This window comes from Pezoporus wallicus, unplaced genomic scaffold (genome assembly GCF_028554395.1).
Source record: "Pezoporus wallicus isolate ANWC-B61680 ecotype Strahan unplaced genomic scaffold, APGP_CSIRO_Pwel_v1 contig_8006, whole genome shotgun sequence".
In the NCBI taxonomy this organism is placed as follows: domain Eukaryota; kingdom Metazoa; phylum Chordata; class Aves; order Psittaciformes; family Psittacidae; genus Pezoporus; species Pezoporus wallicus.
The window spans coordinates 618,636-637,245 of record NW_026635487.1 but is presented as its reverse complement, the minus strand read 5'-3'; the positions used below and the strand labels follow the sequence as shown (position 1 = coordinate 637,245).

Below are 18,610 nucleotides of genomic sequence, written 5' to 3'. Positions count from 1 at the left end.
CCCCAGCCAGCCGCACGCACTGGGAGGCTCATTTTAGCGCCCACCGCTCCGGTAACGACCCCCGCCGGTCCCGGCCGCGAAGCTGAGCGCGCCACAACCTGAGGCGGCGCGAACGCACACACGGCGGAGGGGCGGTGATAAGACCAGGGGCGCTCTCTCCGCTCGCTATAGGTTAACAGAGGGAAGACGCGGCTTCCATCCCGAGTTCTGATTGGCTGGGGATGGAGAAGAGACGATCCCCCGTGGGAGCGGTGCTGAGGGGAGCGCGGCGCTGCGCTCGTTCTTCCCGGCGCGGCCTTTCTCTTTTCTCCCTCCCCCTTTCTCCCCTCCTCCTTCCCTCCCTCGCCCTCCCCGCTTCCTTCCTGGCGGCGGGAGGGGTCTCCCAGCCTCGGTGGAGGCAGCGAAGCGTGATGGAGGTGTCCGGCCTCTTCTCTCTCCTCCGCCCCGCGCTGCGCTGCTTCACCGGCCCCGCCGCCCTTCTCAGCTGCTGACAGCGCCGGCGGCCCCCACTGCCCGCGTCCTGCGGACACCCCCGCCCGTCCCCAGGTGAGGCGCTGAGAGAGCTCGGCCCGCAGGGGAACGGCTTGGTGCGGAGAGGGGAGTGGATGCTGTAATGCGGTGGGGGAGGCGGGTTTAGGCAGCTGTTCGACGGGGGGAATAGGGGGACCGACTCGCCATAGGTGGGATGGGGCCTGAGAGGTGGAGGGGCGGGATGGGGTGTACTGGCAGGACAGGCTGCCCCGGAGCTGTCAGGGCAGCGGCACAAGGGCGTGGGGCCTTTCTTCCCCTGCATTTGCCTGATGCATGTATTTGTCCCCTGGGATGCTGCCTTCCCCTTTCCCCCAGGCGCCCCAAGCCATGGCGGTCCGACCGCTTCCCGTCCTTTTCCTTGTGTGATTCCCGTCCGCTGTGTGGGTCGCGAATACCGCCGCGTTTCGTCGTCCTTTTTTCTCCTTTGTAGCTCGGATGTGGTGGCGGCGATGATTGCTTGTTCGGGAGGGAGGCGTAGTCCCTCAGCCAGCTGAAAGATGCCAGAATGTAAAAGGATTGTGGCTTTCAGGGTGTGTTTTGTGGACCTGTAGGTAGTGGATCTGTCCCTGGATTCAGAACAGCACAATTCCTGAGGCAGCCATATTGGGATGATGATCTGACAATCCTCTGTGAGCCAAGTCAGGAGGCAGGCGTCAGGAGACGGGCTGACAGGCCTGCTACTTTTGGGGTCATTGGCAGAATATGGGTATGAAATGGAGGTTGGAGAGCTAGAATTCACCGGAAGAGGACAGTGAATTTGTATCTCTTCTTTGAAATGTAAACTGTGATCATAGCGAATTTTAAAGTATATTTCTCTTCACTTCCAGCTCCTTCTTAGCTCAGTTCTTTTTGCTATTGCACAATCCAGTACGTTGGTGTGTTGATAAATAGCTGTATGTTGATACGAGTGGATTTTCAGTGTGGTGCCAAGTTCTGCACCACTGTTTTATCTGGCATCTTCCCTCAGTACGAAGATAGCAATCCGCAGTGTATGAGTTCAGCTGATATATCAGACTGTCATCACTACCTGATCCTTAGTGGAGGCCCTAAAATAGGATTCGCTCCGGACCTCTTGTTCATAAACCACTGCTGCTCTGAACAGCTGTTTTGCTAACTTTCCATATGCTCATCTCTTTCCTAGTTAATTTTCTTTCTTTAGAGCTCTTGTACTGATTAAGTTACAAGCAATTTTTTTGTCTAAAAGTGAGCACATTGTCTGGTACACATACCTATGCCAATACGCCACAATGGCTGGCTGCGTTAAATAAAAGTGATGTTTCTTCATTTCTGGTGTCTGGTGGGATTTGATTGGTTTTTATTTGAATGTAGAGATTCAGAATGCAGGTTCTGAACGTTGTTTTTGTAACCACTTTGAACTGGTTGCAAACTTCTCTGAGTACAGAAATAATTTGACTCTAAATCCTTATCCTTCTTGTAACTTTGTTTCAAAAATTATGTCCTGTATTTTGACATTGGATAAAACTGGTTTGTCAAAACTTGCAAATACATCCAAGGATCCAAGTCTTAATGAACAACTTGTGTCTTTAAACATCTGTGGAAGTCCAAATCTAGTTACGAATGCTTTGAGACCATGAACAGTGGTTGACCAACATCATTGGGTTTGTCAGCTTGAATGACAGAAAGCAAACAAGTTATTTGGGTGATTTGTCTAATGACACACTTTAATGTTAAAACCTCACTGTCTGACTTGCAGGGTGGATAGTGGGTATCTTTTAATAGTAGTTAAATATAAGTGTAAAAATAATATGTAGGGTTTGCTTTCTGCTGATAGAGCTCACTAAACAACTCATGTTATCTACCACCTGTTCTAGAACCAGTGGTAAATCATCATGTCAAAGACGCAAGCATGTAGTTCCTTTTTTTACTTGGTTCCTGATTGGATTCCTGTAGACTGAACGTTTAAAGATACACAGCTAGTAGACTCTTTCTAAGACATTAGGAGAATCATCCATTCGAGTATAGAAAAGCTGTCTCCTGCAAAGATTATTCTTCTAAATCTGTACCACAGGCTGTATTGCATATCTTGTTTTACTCTGCTAAATAGTCTCCTATTACCACTCTGGATATGGTGTTTTGTAGTAATAAGTGATATTACTGGAAAATGTGAACCCTGAAAAACCAGTTGCAATTTATTATCTGTGGTGCCATGCAACTTGGTCTCATTTTGCCTTGTTTTACCATTCAGTGTGATGGTCAATACTGTCCTTATAAGATGTTACAACCAGTTAAAATTGCTGGTAAGTGGAAAAAAAAACACAAAACTCCAACAACTTAAATTTATGGGAAGCTTGGAAACATGTACCAGTTTTGGTTAATTTTATTAATGAAAATTAAGTCTTGCATAGTGAGATGTTGTTCAAAACATCTGGAATTCATGTGCACCTACAAGTAGACATTTTGCTTATTCAGCTATGAAAAATAGTTGAGAATGAATAAGATCTAAAATTACACCACATTTAACTTTCTATGAGCACAAAAGTTAGGGTTGGGGAAAGTTGGTAATTGCAGAATTCTAGCAGTTAAACTTTTATGCTGTTGTAGGTGATTTTGTGACCTGTTCTGTAGGAATTTCTTCACAGCTGTGCCTCAAACAGGGCTGTCATTTAGCTAGTGCATATGGAGTCTCTTTTGGTGTGCTTTTCACGCTTTCTTCTTGTGAATATGGTGTCCTGAGGTACTCAAGAATGATTTTTTTTTTTTTTTTTAACAGAAGATTCTTTCACTCCATCTTCTGTTTGCTGGTTTCCTGCCTATACTGGTTATCTGAGAAATTAATGTAATGTCCTGAGAACTGTTTCTACAAAGACATCCGAAAAAATATCTTTGCATGTGGAACTCTTCATTAAGAAGGCAAAATAAGCTCCCTGTATTTCATAAAGAACAATATGAGAACATATTGGTTGTATTTTTGTTTTCTTATGGGAAGAAAGATCCCCTTCATCACCAGCCTTCTCTTTATTCATTGGTCCTTGTGGGAAGTTGACACACTTATGGCTTCACATTAATATGGGTAGATGGGAAAGAGAAAGATGAGAACCACTAAGCCACTGTCAGGTGGAGTTTCTGTCATGTGCTACATACACCCTATGAAAATTCCACCTACTCGTAGTCTTGCACAATCTGACAAAGTAAACAGTGTCACTCTGAACTTGATAATAACAGAGTTTGCACTTGATAGATTTCTTAAGTTGTATTTCAGAAGCAGAAAGCTTAGTGGCCCTGTACAGTAACATTCCTGTTTTCTTGCAGCAGCGTTCAGGGTCAGTTGAATAATACTACTGGGATGTATCAGGATTAGTCTTGTCACTTAGCTTTCATGTGAGGGCAGAGGTACTTATGCAAGGGTTGCGTTAAGAAGGGAGAGCAGGAATTCCACACAGTAGGTACTCGGGAACAAGGCTTAGAATGAAGCTATATGTATGGTACCCTTTGCTATACAAAAGAGTAGGCATCTCCAAGCAAGAGTGAGTAAAGCAGCCCACGAACAGCCAAGAATCTGTTAAGCTTTGAACATCGTGTGAATTCATTCCCATTACTTCTTTGCTCTATTCCATGTTTAAGTTTTTAGTGAAACTGCTTAAAATTCTGTACTTGCCTAAAGTGGACTTTGTGGCTGTCTCATGAATCATTATTCTACCACTTCGCAGTACCACAGACATTGAAATTCAGTTGGCTTGTTCCTAAAGACATTCCTATTCTAGTCTGGTGAGATACCTCAGGTACCTGCTAAAATAAGGAGCACATTAAATACTTCTGCTTGGTGGAGTAATTTAATTTCTGCCTTCACCATGTGATGACATTAATGAAGTAATGCAGTTTTATTAAAAATTTTGTGTTCTGTGTGAAGATGTGTCATAACTTGAGTTAAGCATGTATAAATATTTTTACCAGCTGTAGAACTTACTTTACAGCTGAAATGCTTCTGCTTTACATCTGCTAGTAGGATTTGTGCTTTTGTGGCACTGCGATTACAACCCCAAAATGAGCATTTCCTTGGATATGTGGTGTGTAGATAACCACAAAATAAGATGTCAAGATTTGGGGGGCCATGCAGGGTGACTTGTGCAGGGCAGAGTTCTGCCCATTTTGACTCAGATTCAAGAGAGAAATGACTGTGAGTCAGAGCACAGATTCATCTGGCCCCAAGTCCTGTCTTCAGCAGTGGCCACAGCAGGTATTTAGAATATAAGGCTAAATCAACCATGTAATCATGTTTTCTCAGTAAAGTCTTCAAGGCTTTGTGGGTCTGTGCCATGGAGGTGTTCCTAGCTAAAGGTGGTAGTGTTTTGCTAGACCTTGATGGCTTTTTCTTTGAATCTTAATGCTTTTTGAGTCTGCTTAACTTCCTTGCCAACAGTATCACATGGCAATAAGTTAAACTTATTTAACTTAAACTAATTGTAGACTGACTCAAAAACTTCCTTCTAATGGAACAGGTTGGTTGAGGACAATACAATGGAACCAATCTTTATTAACTCCACATTCCAATACTGTCTCAGACATGCCCTGAAGTTTGTGTTGTGTGTATTGGGGGTAGTTTCCTGCCAACTGAAGTGCTTCGTCATTTGGATGAAGAAGGATTTGAATAAGTATGTTGATAATGAAGATGAATTTACTGGTGCACATTTGCTGAAGATGAATAGTAACATTTACCCTCAAGGCAATAATTTTTGATTCCTCTTCTTCCTTAGAGAGTAGCGTGCCCTTTAATCAGTAGATACACAAGTAGTTGATGAGTTTGACTTCCTTTGAGAAGAGGACTTTCCCAGGACTGCGAAGGGTTCTGCAAGGTTGTTGGGTGTACCCTTTTCTCTGGAATGCTGTGTATTGAAAGGCAGTGGGGTATGGCCCATCACGTTTGCGTTAAATATTATTGCTAATGCATTGTAGCAGCAAGGGTTGACAGCTAGAGAACAGAGATCTGTACTATATGGTAGCTAGCTCATGCTGAAATCTAAGTAGCTGTATCTTTGCTGCTAAAATTATCTTTGTTAGGTTAAGCCTAACACATGTTGCAACCAGATCTTCGTTTTGGTATTGGCATCCCTGCTTTCTGGGAAGAAAATCAAGTAATGAAAACAAATATGTTTGTACACTTCAAAAGGACTGCTTCGTGTGACAGAGACTTTTGGCTAGGGAGGCATTGTACAGGTACTGTACACTGCAGAGCAGAAATTGCAGTTATCAAACAACTTCGAACCCCCCTGATTTTATCAAGATCAAATAACTAAATTCTGTTTTTCCTTTTAGAAAACACCACCAAGAAGGATAACTTGAAAAACTCCTGACCCTTTTGCTTTTGATTTCTTGACTGCACTACAAGCAACCAGAATGTCGGGGGCTTCAGTGAAGGTGGCTGTTCGGGTCCGGCCCTTCAATTCCCGAGAAACCAGCAAAGAGTCCAAATGTATCATCCAGATGCAAGGCAATTCAACCAGTAAGTTTCTTTTAATCTCATAAGGGAGTCTTTCTCTTCTTTCCCTTCCTGCTTAATCCTCCTCTTTTTGTCAGACTACACCAAGCGCCATGTACATTATATCATCTGGAATTACTCTTTTGTGGTATCTTTTCTTCTGAGGCTGTCATTACAAACTAAATTGTCTCTAAATTTGACTGGAAAGTCTAAATCATGAGTGTCTTAATTCTGATGCCGTAGTTTAAAGTGTTTCTTTGTGGCGAGTTGAGAATTCTACAGAAAGATTAGAATACCCAAGTGAAAGCCTTGTTAACTTCCATGTGTGGAATATCACATGGACTGACAGATAGAGGGATACGTTGCAGACCCCCACATGATAATCATTGAAGCATAACTCCTCCTCAGGGCTTGGTGTTTATTTGGTGTGCTTATTCTGCAGTTGGTGCCTTTGTTTAGGAGCATGATTTGAGGGAGAAAGCTGAGGAGAAAAAGGATGTGAAGTTTTATGCTTTCCGGATTAGATCTCTAAACAAAATAACAAACTACATAAAATCATGAGGAATGGTCAGGCTTCTTGACTAATTATTGTGGGTCTAATTTGGAGGAGAAGACTCTTCTATAGGAAACTGAATATGGCACACCATTTATCAATTGGTTTAATTAATTTATTATACATGCTTCTTAAGGTTAAGGCAGCATTGATACCATTTGCCTCAGCATTGCTGGTGACATGTAGCCTGATAGCTGTACTTATAAGTTGCTCTTCTTATGGTAGTTTTACATTGTTAGGTAATCAAGTAGAGTCATCTTGTCTGTAGCTGTAGGAAGTAACACTCCAAGAGCACTGAGGTACTTTGCTGTCTGAGTACTTGAGCATTTACTCATGCTTGTTAATACAAAGGAGGTTTCATACAGGCTCCTCCCTTTTTTTGGCTGAGATTGCACTTCAGTCTGCTTCTGCAGACTGGAATTTGAGTCCTGGTTGTGGTAGCTTAAATTATATACAATGTTTATGGTTTCACTGGCAGAGAGGCATTGTACAGAAGAGAGTGCATTACCTTCTTACCTTCAGACCTCGTATGGAACGTTACCCAAGCAAACTTTTTTTTTTCCCATTGGATTTCAAAATTTCCATTTAAAATGGGGGGCGAGGGGGAGCAGGGTTTCGAAGTCGTCTCGTGTAGAAACAGGTGCTCGCATCCGAACACTGCCTGCCAATTTCCAGACCAAACCAGTGTAGAATGGAAGAGCTGCGGGCTCCAGTAGATGGCATTTGTTATGGAAATGCCACCAAGCTCTGAACTACAGCAGCACTGCTGGGTGCCACTGTAATAGGTTTTCTTGCTGCTGTCATGACATGACAGCAATCATTTTGGACACTAAGATTTTTGAACTCCAGGAGCCTGTGGAAAAAAGCCTGTTTGTGGTATAACGACAGGGGTGACCAGTGAATCTCTGACAGTTTGTCTGAGTTGAAATGTGGCGTACACAAAAGGCACTGGTTCTGTTTCTGAATGCTAAGGCTGCGCTACAAAGGCATGTTTTCAAGAAACTGCATCAGCTTTCAGATGGAGAAGAGTGCTTCCTGATGTATCTAGTTGGAAATTTCTTTATGGCTTTTGCTGTATTTTGTGCTCTGGAAATGTTCTAATCGGTAGCCTTCTATTTGATTCCTGTGGCTCTGATACAAGATGGGTGATATGACAGATGGTGAGGTTTAACTCATCAGGGGCCATTACAGACTGTGGGAAAGGAATCATTAGTTGAATTAGTTTTATGTTCTTAAAATCTGTGGGCTATTTTTCAACCCTGTATTTCCCTCTCAGAGGAGACATGCAGAAGAAAGCAATAGACAGAGGAGTAATTTTATTCATGGAACAGAAGAGGATCATATAATGAAAGCTATGAATCAGGCATTGTTTTGTGGGGAAAAAGCCTGAGCAGAAGTCTTTTCTCCAAAGAATTTTCCTAAAGGTGTCTTGACACACACACTTTGAGCTGAAATTCTTTTAGGCTACATACTAGATTTGGGGGCATAAGTACTTTTGCTATTTCTGCCAAGGATTCTTCCTTTTTCATGATCCCTCAGTCTTTGCAGCTTCACAGTTACGCTATTGAACTCTGTATTATTAAGATCTGAACTTACTGGCTAAAAGCTGGCTACAGAAAGTGGCATTAATGTATTTGACTTTTGTATTTGATGTAGCAATTTAAAAATAAAGGGAATTCAGTAGTAATTTTAGGCTGTGGAGTTCAAGCTTCATAACTCCAAATGTGCTGGTGAACTGACCAAGTCTTAGGTATCTTGCCTCTGAGAAGGTTATTTTTGTATTAGTTCACTAATCAAATTGACAGGAGGCAAATCTGAGAGACTGGTGATACTGTTGGGTAGTGACTATTTTAAGTCTCTGAGGCAGTTAAAAGTTCCCTTATCATGGAATTAAAGCCTAATGGCCTATCGTGGTGATCAGGATTGATGAAACAGTGTGAAGTCTGATAACTAAGAAGGGATTTTGATTGTTAACTTAAATTCTAATCCTTTATGTGTGGATTGGCCAAGCTGGTCTATGAATCCTTTGTGGGTTCTGAGCATAAACTTTGTACAGGTTTGTAAATGTATTGGCTGATAAAGCAGAGACTACATTACAGTGAAACTGCGGCAGAGTGTTTAGGATTATTTTAAGGACAATTATACTAAAGTGCATCACAGTGTATTTTTAGTGAATGTATGAGAAAAGGAGTGTTTTTTGATATGCATTATGAAGTATATTCTTGAAGTCAAATGCCACCAGAGTTGTTGCCTAACACACTGCTTTTGTTTGTCAGGTTTGGTGTGCATTTGGCTGTTTACAGCATTTGGGATTGCCTGTCATTCATGGTGGGCTTGCCAGCAAAACAAAACCTCCTCCTGATGTTAGAAAGCTTATTCTCAATTTTGTTACATGGTTTAACTTTGCCTTAGAAGCAAAACAAATGTAATTCTGTTGTGGGCTGAGGTCTACAGAATTGAATTGTCATCCTATCTGGCTTTTATGTCTTTTCCTTGTGAAGATCAAGGCCTTTAATCAAGATCCATAGTAGATCTCCATCTTGATGGTTTGTCAGTGTTTAAAAATCAGAAGGTAGCTCAATACAGTTCTATATATGTCTTAAGATCAGAAAAAGAGGGTTCTTACACAGGTCTCTAACCCACAATGTTAAAAGCACTCACTGTGTACAACTGGGAATTCTGTTTTTCTGTTGGAAGGATGCAAAACATGGGAATAATGAAATTGGTACTGGAAACATTGTCTTTCCCCTCCCTCCCCCCCCCCCCCCCCCCATCTTCTGTACTAAGATGACAAGATTATTTTTCCCCCCTCCCTTTGTGGTTGCAGAGGTGCTGATCTGCAGTAGTACAGTGTCTTGCACTTACAGAATTGTCAGGCTTTGTTTTTGAAGTACGTGTTTGAAATCCGGAATTCTGCAGTCCAGCTGAAGTCACATGTGCTGACTGCATTGAGGGGCTGGTATTTTGGCAGAAGGCCTGTGCTGCTCAGCTCATATCTAATTGCAGATGGTATCCATTTGATGGATACTGCCAAAAGTTCTGCAGTGGAAGGGGAGAAGTGGGGGAGGAGAATAGAAGGTAATAGAGGAATTCTTAAAGGCAGAAGTTGGAAGCTGCAAAATCCTACTACTTAAGTTAATTTGGGAATGCAAAGCTATTTCCAAAGAAGGCGTAGTGTCACTATCAAACCACTAATTAAAAACCCTACCAAACCAGCAACTGAGTGGGATTAATTCAAGAAAAGACCATTGCTTTTATTATTATCACTTAGATGGGTTTGTTTGCAAAAGCACCTGCTGTCGAAGTGGATTCAGTTGACCAGAATGCTTTGTTTTCCCTTGGAGCTGTGTTCTGAATAGCAAAGCTATGTTGTCTTTTGTGTGGAAGTCACCAGCAGACGTGGGCATACATCTCTAAGCCTCATATACTTAGTACTCGATGCTAGGTACAGTGTAGCTGTGTTGTAGCATTGCCCTTATTGCAGTCAAGCCATGATGAGAGCATGAGAGGAGAAGTTGGTGGGCTCTGAGGACTTTTTGTATTGATAATGAATTCCCTAGGGTGATCCTCTGTTAGCAGTCCTTACTGTCAGCAAGCTTGACACTGCAATATATATATATATTGTGTATTATAGACTATTTTCTAGTGAAACTTGGCATCATTGGGCTTTTAAGTTGCTCTTTGTGGTGGTGGTTTATTGATAAAATCCCACCTAATATTAAAGCAGCCTGCAGCATCTGAAATAATACCGTTTTCTTTTCCTCTGAGATAACTTTGTTTGGTTTTGTCAGTCTTTAAATGTATCATCTTTAATATACTGGAAAGGTGGTTTATTGTCCTCTAGGTCAAACTCACAAGCAGCTTTTTGAAATGAATAATTCAAGAGTGGATCAAGGTTGTCAGCATATCTTGACTGAATGTATTTTGTCTCTTAACACTAATGCATCTTACCCCCAGTGTATTAATTTCTTATTGCCTGGTCACTTCATTCATTACTGGTTTTCTGCTGAGGGTGAAAAACATTCTTCCACATAATACACAGGATGAAAGGTAAGCTACAGATATAAGAGTGTTTTGTGTGTCAGTAGTTCATGTCCTCATTCTTGCATCAGGTTTTGAAATGTAACAAAAATAAACAACACTGGAAGCTGCTGCCTTGGATTATTGAGATGAAAAGCTGAGCCTGAGGGCTTCCCTCAGGTTGTGATTTTTTTCCATGTGGGATTTTTTTGTGGGTGTATTTTGTCTTTTTTTGGTGTGGAAATGATTTGATAATCCTCTCTGCAGCTAAACAGTGCCCAACTAAACACAAATCAAACTGAAGCAGAGGCTCAGGCTAGTAGCTACAACACAGCATTTAGGTATTCATCACCAGCAAGGAGTCCAGCTAGCTTATTCTTTTAAAAAGCTGCATAAGTATGTAGAAAATTAAATTAACGAAGCAGGGAACTAAGGAAGTCTCCAACTTGGAATAAGTCCTCTGCAATTGATATTACAGTAATTGTACAATAGGTGAAAGAAAATAGGTGACTGAAAATGGGTGCCAGTGACAGAGTAAAACAACGTTCTCAAGCTGTAGTTCACCTGAGATTGTCTATTCTGGTTTGCCATAAACAGTATTAATGGAGAAATGTGCCTGCACAGTCCAGGTTATCTTAAAAGATACAAGTGCAACTGGATCCTCAGGTTAGGTCTGAAAATCACCTGTTTGGATTGAATTCAGTCTCTGGCTCAGAGATGTTGGAAGGTTCTTTTGTGGACTGCTTATGGTATATTGGATATTTAATGAAAATAGGCACAGTGGAGCAGTCCCATCTGTCAGGAACAATAGTCCCAGCTGCTGTTGTAGACATATGGCAGTTGGGTTCTCAAGCAGACATCCTTGGCATCAGAAAACCTCCGTAAGGCATTCTGGAGTTGATTTGTAGAAGCTGAGGAAAAAATACTTCTGTTCTAATGGTTGTTTGGACTGTTTTTCTCTCTAATGTTTATGAACCTCTGGTCTAAACCCAAATATTTTAATAATAACAAAAAATAATGGAGAAACATCTCGTTTGAGTTCCTTTTCTGTCTGGGTTTTTACTTTATTTCTTTGAAGATGTGTCCTGCTAGATGCAGTTGTTCTGGAGCAAAATAAAAATGGGTGGAAGAGCAGGACCTAACTTAAAAAAGGCCTTTGATTTATGGTGTCTTTGTCTAAATGAGTGATGGTTGAAATATAATACTAAAATTATGTTTGAAAAAGAATACATTTTTCAAAGTCAAAACTATTGAAAGCTTCAAAAACCAAGGTAACCTCGTCAGTAATTCAGCCAGTACTTTATTGTTGTACAGTGACAGAGGATATTGCTAAATTTTGCCTCTTCCATTGTGAAGTAGCTCTAAAAAGTAGTAACCTTTTTTTAAGAAGCTTAATCCTAGCATGAGGGGAAGTGTGGTTTGTTGATCTTTTTCTTTCTGATCTAATTTTTAACTGTTTTCTTCATTAAAAGACACATTGAATGGAAAAAAACAACAACCCTATTGTGTGCGTATGCCTTCATGAGAATAACTGTGGGGTTTATTTCTGCAGTAGTATTCTCTAAGTATAGTTTGGATAATTTAACAAAGGAACTTGTATCATGGAAGTAATCTTTGGTCTAAATTACTGTTGAGAAAAGTCTCTGTAAGAAATTGACTTTTATTTAGACTAGCACTGAGTACATGTAGATAGTAAAGTAATGGGAATTTATGGAGCATATGCTAGGCAAGTAAAAGAGTTCATTGTAGCTGTCTTCCCTAATTACTTTTTCTCCTCTTGATGAGACATTTTCAATGAAAAGATAGAATAGGTGGGAGGATTCATTTTTGTAGATAGATTTCAGTCTTTCAATCTGTCTTTTTAGATTTTAGGTTTCTCAAAAAACATAAGCATACCCCATTTCTGATGACTGGTGCCTGCCAAAAAGCATTGGTTCCTAAAGCATGTTTTTTGTTACGATTTTTCTGCATAAAGCTTGTTTTTCTTCTCCCCCTTTTTTAAGTGTTTCTAGTTTTTTATGCTTGTATCTTGCATAATGAGCTTGTCTTAGGAAAATAAAAAGCAGTGGAGGAAAGTCACTTAACCCTTACCCTGATTTTCTGGTCTGTAAATCCTCGTTATTGTGGTTAAAATGAAATGAATGCTTGTCCAGTATGTTAGTACTACATTGCTTTCATGGTAGATGGATTATCAATAAGTGCTATTTAATGGGAAGATAAACTGTGTCTCCTGGAGGCTGCATGAATTGTATTGCAGTTGGGGTTGAACTGGGAAGTGGTTTGAAAGGCAAGTCAAAGAAGTCACAGTGTTACCTAAGTTGATCTAATGATGGTCCTGTTTCCAATTGCTACAGTTGTCGCAAGTCCTGTAACAGGCAAGAAAAGGCTTGAATGCAAGTTTGTCTCCAAGAGAAAATGGAAGCAATTGCTATTCTCTTTAAATAGTTGCTCCAAGGAGTGGAGTTTGATAGGGAGTGGTTCTTGGTTCTTTATTCTGTGTTTCTAATAGTTTAGCAGACAACAAGCAAAGACCCCGCATATGAACATTAGTGCTCTCTTGTCTTTTGCAGGGTTAGAGATTTCTGTTGCTTGTCCAGAAGTGGGTCTTTATCGTTGCCTCTGAATGCCCATCAGTGTTAACAGCTCAGTTGTGTTTTTACAAGTTCTGAATATTTTTGGTTTTGCAGAAGAAATAAACTGGAATTTTTTAGGTGCTTGGTTTTCCTTCTAAAGCCTTTCTCGTGATGGTGTAAAAATAACTCAAGAAGTGTTAATTCTGCAACACTGTTGAAAAAGAGAAAAATATTTTGGAAGATGACTTTGGCGAGGTGGGAGAAGATGAACATTTAATGTTTTTTAAATGTTAGAGGTACAACTAATGGGTCTGGAGCAAGACCGTGGGATGGCTAGGATAGTCTAGCCAATGTTAAATGCAGTTGGACTACATTTAAATAACTGTTATGGAGTAAAGAGGGAAAAATTACTAACGAACCCAGAAAAGCTTTCTGTCAATGGTGAGTAAACCATGTGAAATGAAACCTCTAGAATTAGTGCCCACTGACACAGAACCAGGGCTTAGAGATGATTCTTTTTACCAAATGTTTAAATAATGAGCCACCTTTCAGCATTCAAGTAGAAGTAAAGGAAACATAAATGGCTAATGGGAACTACTTTAAGAATAGGGTATTTTTTTCACTACATGAATCCTTTAAGATACTGAGGCTGGCACAGCTGACTCCCCAGGATTCCAGTGCTACATGATGTAGTACTTAATGTAGTGCCAGCATGTGTCTGAAGGTTAAAACGGCCTTTGGAGGAGGCCATTGGCTATTAGACATGTAGTTAAGGGGTAGCAGGGGGTGAATGTTTTATCTGGCTTGAAGCAGAAAACATAGGAGGGAAGGATTCTGCTCAGCTCCCAGTGCTAAGCCAGCTACATATATAGACCTGATATGCATCTTCTGGAGCAGGATGTTTTCAGGTTATCAGTTGACAATGGAAGTTTGGGAATGGTTTTGGTTCGGCTTTTCAAATAGGTAGAACAGTATGGTTCGGCTCGCTCCTGCTTGGTGCAAAGCCTGCTGGCATGCAGTTCTCCAAGAACACCAGCTGTAGAGCTGGTATTTATAGCACTTGGATCTGCAAGAGCAGCTGAGGATGAGAGCAGCTTTCTAGCAGCTTCTGTGAGCAAGTATTTGCTGTGTGCTGGTTCTATTGAGCCGAACTCCCTCCCCCATCCAACCTTTCTCCCAGTCCGGGGTTGAAATTCCGCGGTGGGGAGAGAATCCGGTTGAATTCCAAATGAGCTGTTCTTAGCTTCTACTTGGTTTCCTTCCCTTTTAATGATTTGAAAAATGCAAACAATGCTTTGAAAAGCAGGCACTGCTTTACAAGCTGGAAGTGTCCATTTCCCTTCATTTATCTCTTATAATAACAACCCTGAAAGTGTCCTGTAAAAACAGTATAGCTGTATATCTCATGGCAACCTGTGCCTAGGAAAGAAGCCTGTATTAAATGTGTCTTTGGGGTGTTATTCACGTTCCAGCAAATAAAGAATGCCTGCTCCACCCTGCTCTCGGTAACGAACATGTTCTCATTGTTGTCATTCCAGTCTACACATGGCGCAGATATATTTTCCAGACCTGTACTTTTTAAGAGGCTGTCTATTTAATGTTGATTTGGTCCTTTGGAGTCCATTCTGAAGGCCTCACATCTTTTATGTTGGTTAAATTGATTGTTCAGACATTGTAAAATGAAACTACTGCTTATATTGATTCAAATAGAGTTTGAAGAAGGTACAGAAGTGAATGATTTGGTATTTATTTTCCCAAATGTTACCCCTTCCAGAGTTCTGTCTAGACTAGCATGGGCTTGGAAATTTTCTGCCTATTTATTTACCAATGAGAACAAAAGCAAAGACAGGACAGGGCATTTTTTTCTAGCTATTCTCTTCATATCTGGTAGAAATGTGTGCTCTGTGTAGGTTATTGCTGCCACTGGGAGAATTACTGAGGCTGGTGTGAAGCGTCTTCCGTGTGATGAAACCTAATGTTATTTCATTTTGGAAATTAAAGAGGCTTTGTGCCTTGGGCGCTGACAGATGTGGTAGCGAGGTGGGAACGGAAAATGTGAATGACAGAAAGAAGGCTGATTGCACAAATGCTGGAAGTTTAGTTTCTCCAGTTGCATACCTGACTTTTGCCATTGTTATTTGGTGTTTATCTGATTGGCAGTTGGTAGGTTTTTTGTTTGGTGGGTTTTTTGTGTGTTTGTTCTTTTAATATTAATCTATCAGTCTGCCTTTCCCTCCCCACTCCAGCACAGGCTGTATATCAGCTAATCCCAGGATTTAGTACAAGTTAATTCTGTCTGCTGGTGTTTATCTGAAGGGCAAACTGCAGTTAGCCAGTTCTTCACTGGAGCACCCTACAGTGACTAATGTGTGGCATGTCTGATGGCAGAATGCCCTGTAACATGACTCTGATTGCTAACAGAGGTGGAGCTGTTGAATCTAGTGATGTGATTTTAAATGCAGTGAGGGATAAGAGAATCATTTCAGTTCTTACCCCTTGTGTGCTTTGTGCTCTGTCTCTATTCCAAGAGCTTGTATCCCCAGATAGTGAACTGCAGGTAACTTCTGACCTGCATTAGTGACATCCTGAGGAGCAGTGCTGACTGGGATGAAAACAGATTAGGTTTGGTCTGCAAATTCAGTGTCATAATCCGTCAGGAGATTGAACCGGTTAAGAAGTAGTCTTGGTCATTCTTTGTGCCTGCAAAAATATTTATGTGGCTGAGTAGATAGGAATGGAATGAGGGGGCTGATCTTGGCTGCATTTGCTTGCATTTTCCTTCTCTGTAGGTTTCCCACTGTTTGTTTACTTGGTTAGTTTTAATGGAGAATGGAAATATAAGCGCAGAACGGAAGGCTTGAAGTGGGAATGTGTTGTGTATGTGTTTAGGAAGGGGTGAGAAGACAGAGAATGCTACTTCAAGTATCCTAGAAGACTATAAATTTGCATCAGTTGTGCCCCATACTCTGGTTGTAATTGTAAAATGAAATGCATATGAAATGTGTGCTTTTTGAATTCCAACTTCAACAAATCAAGATTGGATTGTAAAAAAGTTAGAGGTCCCAAATGCCAATAGGAGTGCAAAATGATAGATACTACAAAATAAATGGTTCCTGTTTCGGTAGGGAAGTGGTCTTTCAAAGTTTGCTAACAGTTTGCTAAGATTAAAGACTAGCAATGAATTTGATGTCATCGACTGGAAAGGTTGAAAGTGTCTGTTATTTCTGTGCTAGCTGATAAAGCAGATGGTGGATGCTATGAAAAATGTTAATTAAGGAACAAGTAGGATGGACTGTGGAAGTACCTTATGCCAGGAAATGAAGTTGCCTGTTTAAGGGCATGTTAAAATCCAAAGGTTTTGCGGAGTTTGGTTTGTTACTGTTGATACAGCACATCTAAAATTAGAACCCCTTCATTGATTGTGCTCCTGCTTTCCCCTTATCTTTTATTAGGCTGTACTGCTCCTACTATATACTTCTATACAAGTATGTGAGTCTTATGTAATGATACAAAATCAGATTATTTGGTGTGAAGAACTTTGTTTTAAAACACTTGGTTTCCTTACCAAGTTATACATAAACCTCACCTGTTTGTGGTTACAGGTATCAACCCCCTTACTGAACTTATACAGCTAAGAGGCTAAAAAGAATAGTTTAAATTATTTGAGCTTCAGAGAGTACATGGATTACTCCTGCTTAGAGGTACCTCAGGTGGTGTGAAGCAGCTCTGTGTGGCTTACTATGTAACTGTAAGGACAAACAAGCTTTTAAACTGCAAGCTGTGTCTCTAGGTTGGGTTGGCACTGGGTATTAAACTGCTTCAAAGGAAATGGTAATGCTACATAGCTGTTCACACAGTTGCTTTTATGTGAATTTTATATTGATTTATGATATGTAATTACTTCTACTTGGTCTGTTTGCCAAAGTAGAAAACTGATACAAGTGTTACATCTTAAGGTGAAGCATATTCAAAATTTCTGGAAATTCAAAAATCAAGAAAAGGAATAACATGGGCATTTATCCCCTCGACCAGATCAACAATTGTATATTTTAAAAACATGGATATTCCCATGCCTTTTTCTCAGCCTTCCATTCCAGAGGTAAATGATGGACAGTACCCCAAACTGTGTTTGCTGCTTTAGATCCCTGAGGAGTTTTAGAAACTGTAGTAGGAAAAGTATCTTCAACTTGGTTCATCTTTTCCATGCTGGAGTTACATGTGTAACCTTTTTCAGTATAGCAGTGATGTGGGAGAAGGTGATTTTGTAAAATACCCCTTCCAGTTCCTGTTTGATGCAGAAAACTGAACTTGTTGGATGCTGAAGGATTTCACATGACCTAAGAAGTTGGCTCTTGGTGAAGTAAAGGGCCTGAAAAAGGGATTGAGTTCTGTTGGAAACTGGCTGCTGAGGCTAACTCCAACATTCATAGTTGCTACAGTGCCATGTTGATGGTAACTAATTATAGCTGGGGCACAAAGCTTTAGTGTCAGTTTGCAAACAGAAGAGTTAATTGCCACATTGGACCTTTGAAATAGCAGATAAACAAATTTATTCTGTAAGATAAAAAGGCCATTAATGTGTTCCTGCTGTGATTGGCTGCCTTATTGCCTTTCTCATTTCCTCAGGCTCTGTAATTAAACCATTAGCTTACCAACCATGCAGGGAGTCTGTGTGGTGAAAGGAGATAGATGATGACCTAGTTCATGATTCACTAATCTTGGCCTTGCATGACTTAAAAACCAAACAAGAATAACTGAAAAGGTTTTTGCATTCTTACTCATTTTGGAGACTTTGGAAACAGTCCTCTTCTAAGATTCTATTTGTTTCCTTGTTCAACTGAAAGCACAGCTTGCTGAATAATTTGGTACATAGAGTCAGAGTTGCCCACTCAATCTGATTTCTGTATCATCATTCCTTTTTTCTTTTTCCAATATATCATATGAGCTTTTAGGATAAAGCTTACCTGTGCTATAACAAGTCTTTCAGTTTCTTCAGAAGTATCCCTTAGCTTCCTTTCAACATAGCTAGATTTCATGGATCGCTTGTCCCTCCAAAGAAGATGCTTGGTGCGGTGCACACCTTCAAGTTAGGTCCATTACTTCGGCTTGAATTCCTGGTTTCTCAGCTGCCTCACCACCTTCTTTCAGGTGTCTTATCTCACATTATTGTATATCTGCTCAATTGGTTCAAACTCAGACTGCATCAGACATGACTGATGCTAGTGCATACTCATTTGGTGCTCAGTGTTCCAAACTAAGAGGGTTTCAGGCTGATTGAAATCCACTGAGGTCATGATCTTGTATCTTCTCACTCAGTCAACTCTGCTGGGTTGATTTGTAGACAGAGTGAGAATTCTGTTAAACCAATGATTCTGAAAATGAAGGATGTAGACTCTGTAAGAGACAGGAATGGCGATAAACAGACTTCAGGCTTGGAGTAGCAGCTGAGTGAAAAGGCTGTGGCTGGGTCATAGTAGTGAGGGGCAGCATGCAGAGTTC

General features: G+C 40.7%; 1 protein-coding gene across 10 annotated transcripts in view; it reads left to right on the top strand.

The window, feature by feature from the left end:
- Positions 1-250: 250 nt before the first annotated feature.
- The window catches only part of KIF1B (kinesin family member 1B), a 95,307-nt gene continuing 76,947 nt past the window's right edge, over positions 251-18,610 (top strand). For all 10 annotated transcript variants that reach the window (XM_057431707.1, XM_057431684.1, XM_057431643.1 and 7 more), the window contains exons 1-2: positions 251-546; positions 5,803-5,989. In XM_057431707.1, the coding sequence (XP_057287690.1) occupies positions 5,884-5,989 (106 nt within the window). In that variant the 5' untranslated portion in view covers positions 251-546; positions 5,803-5,883. The remainder of the gene's footprint in view (positions 547-5,802; positions 5,990-18,610) is intronic.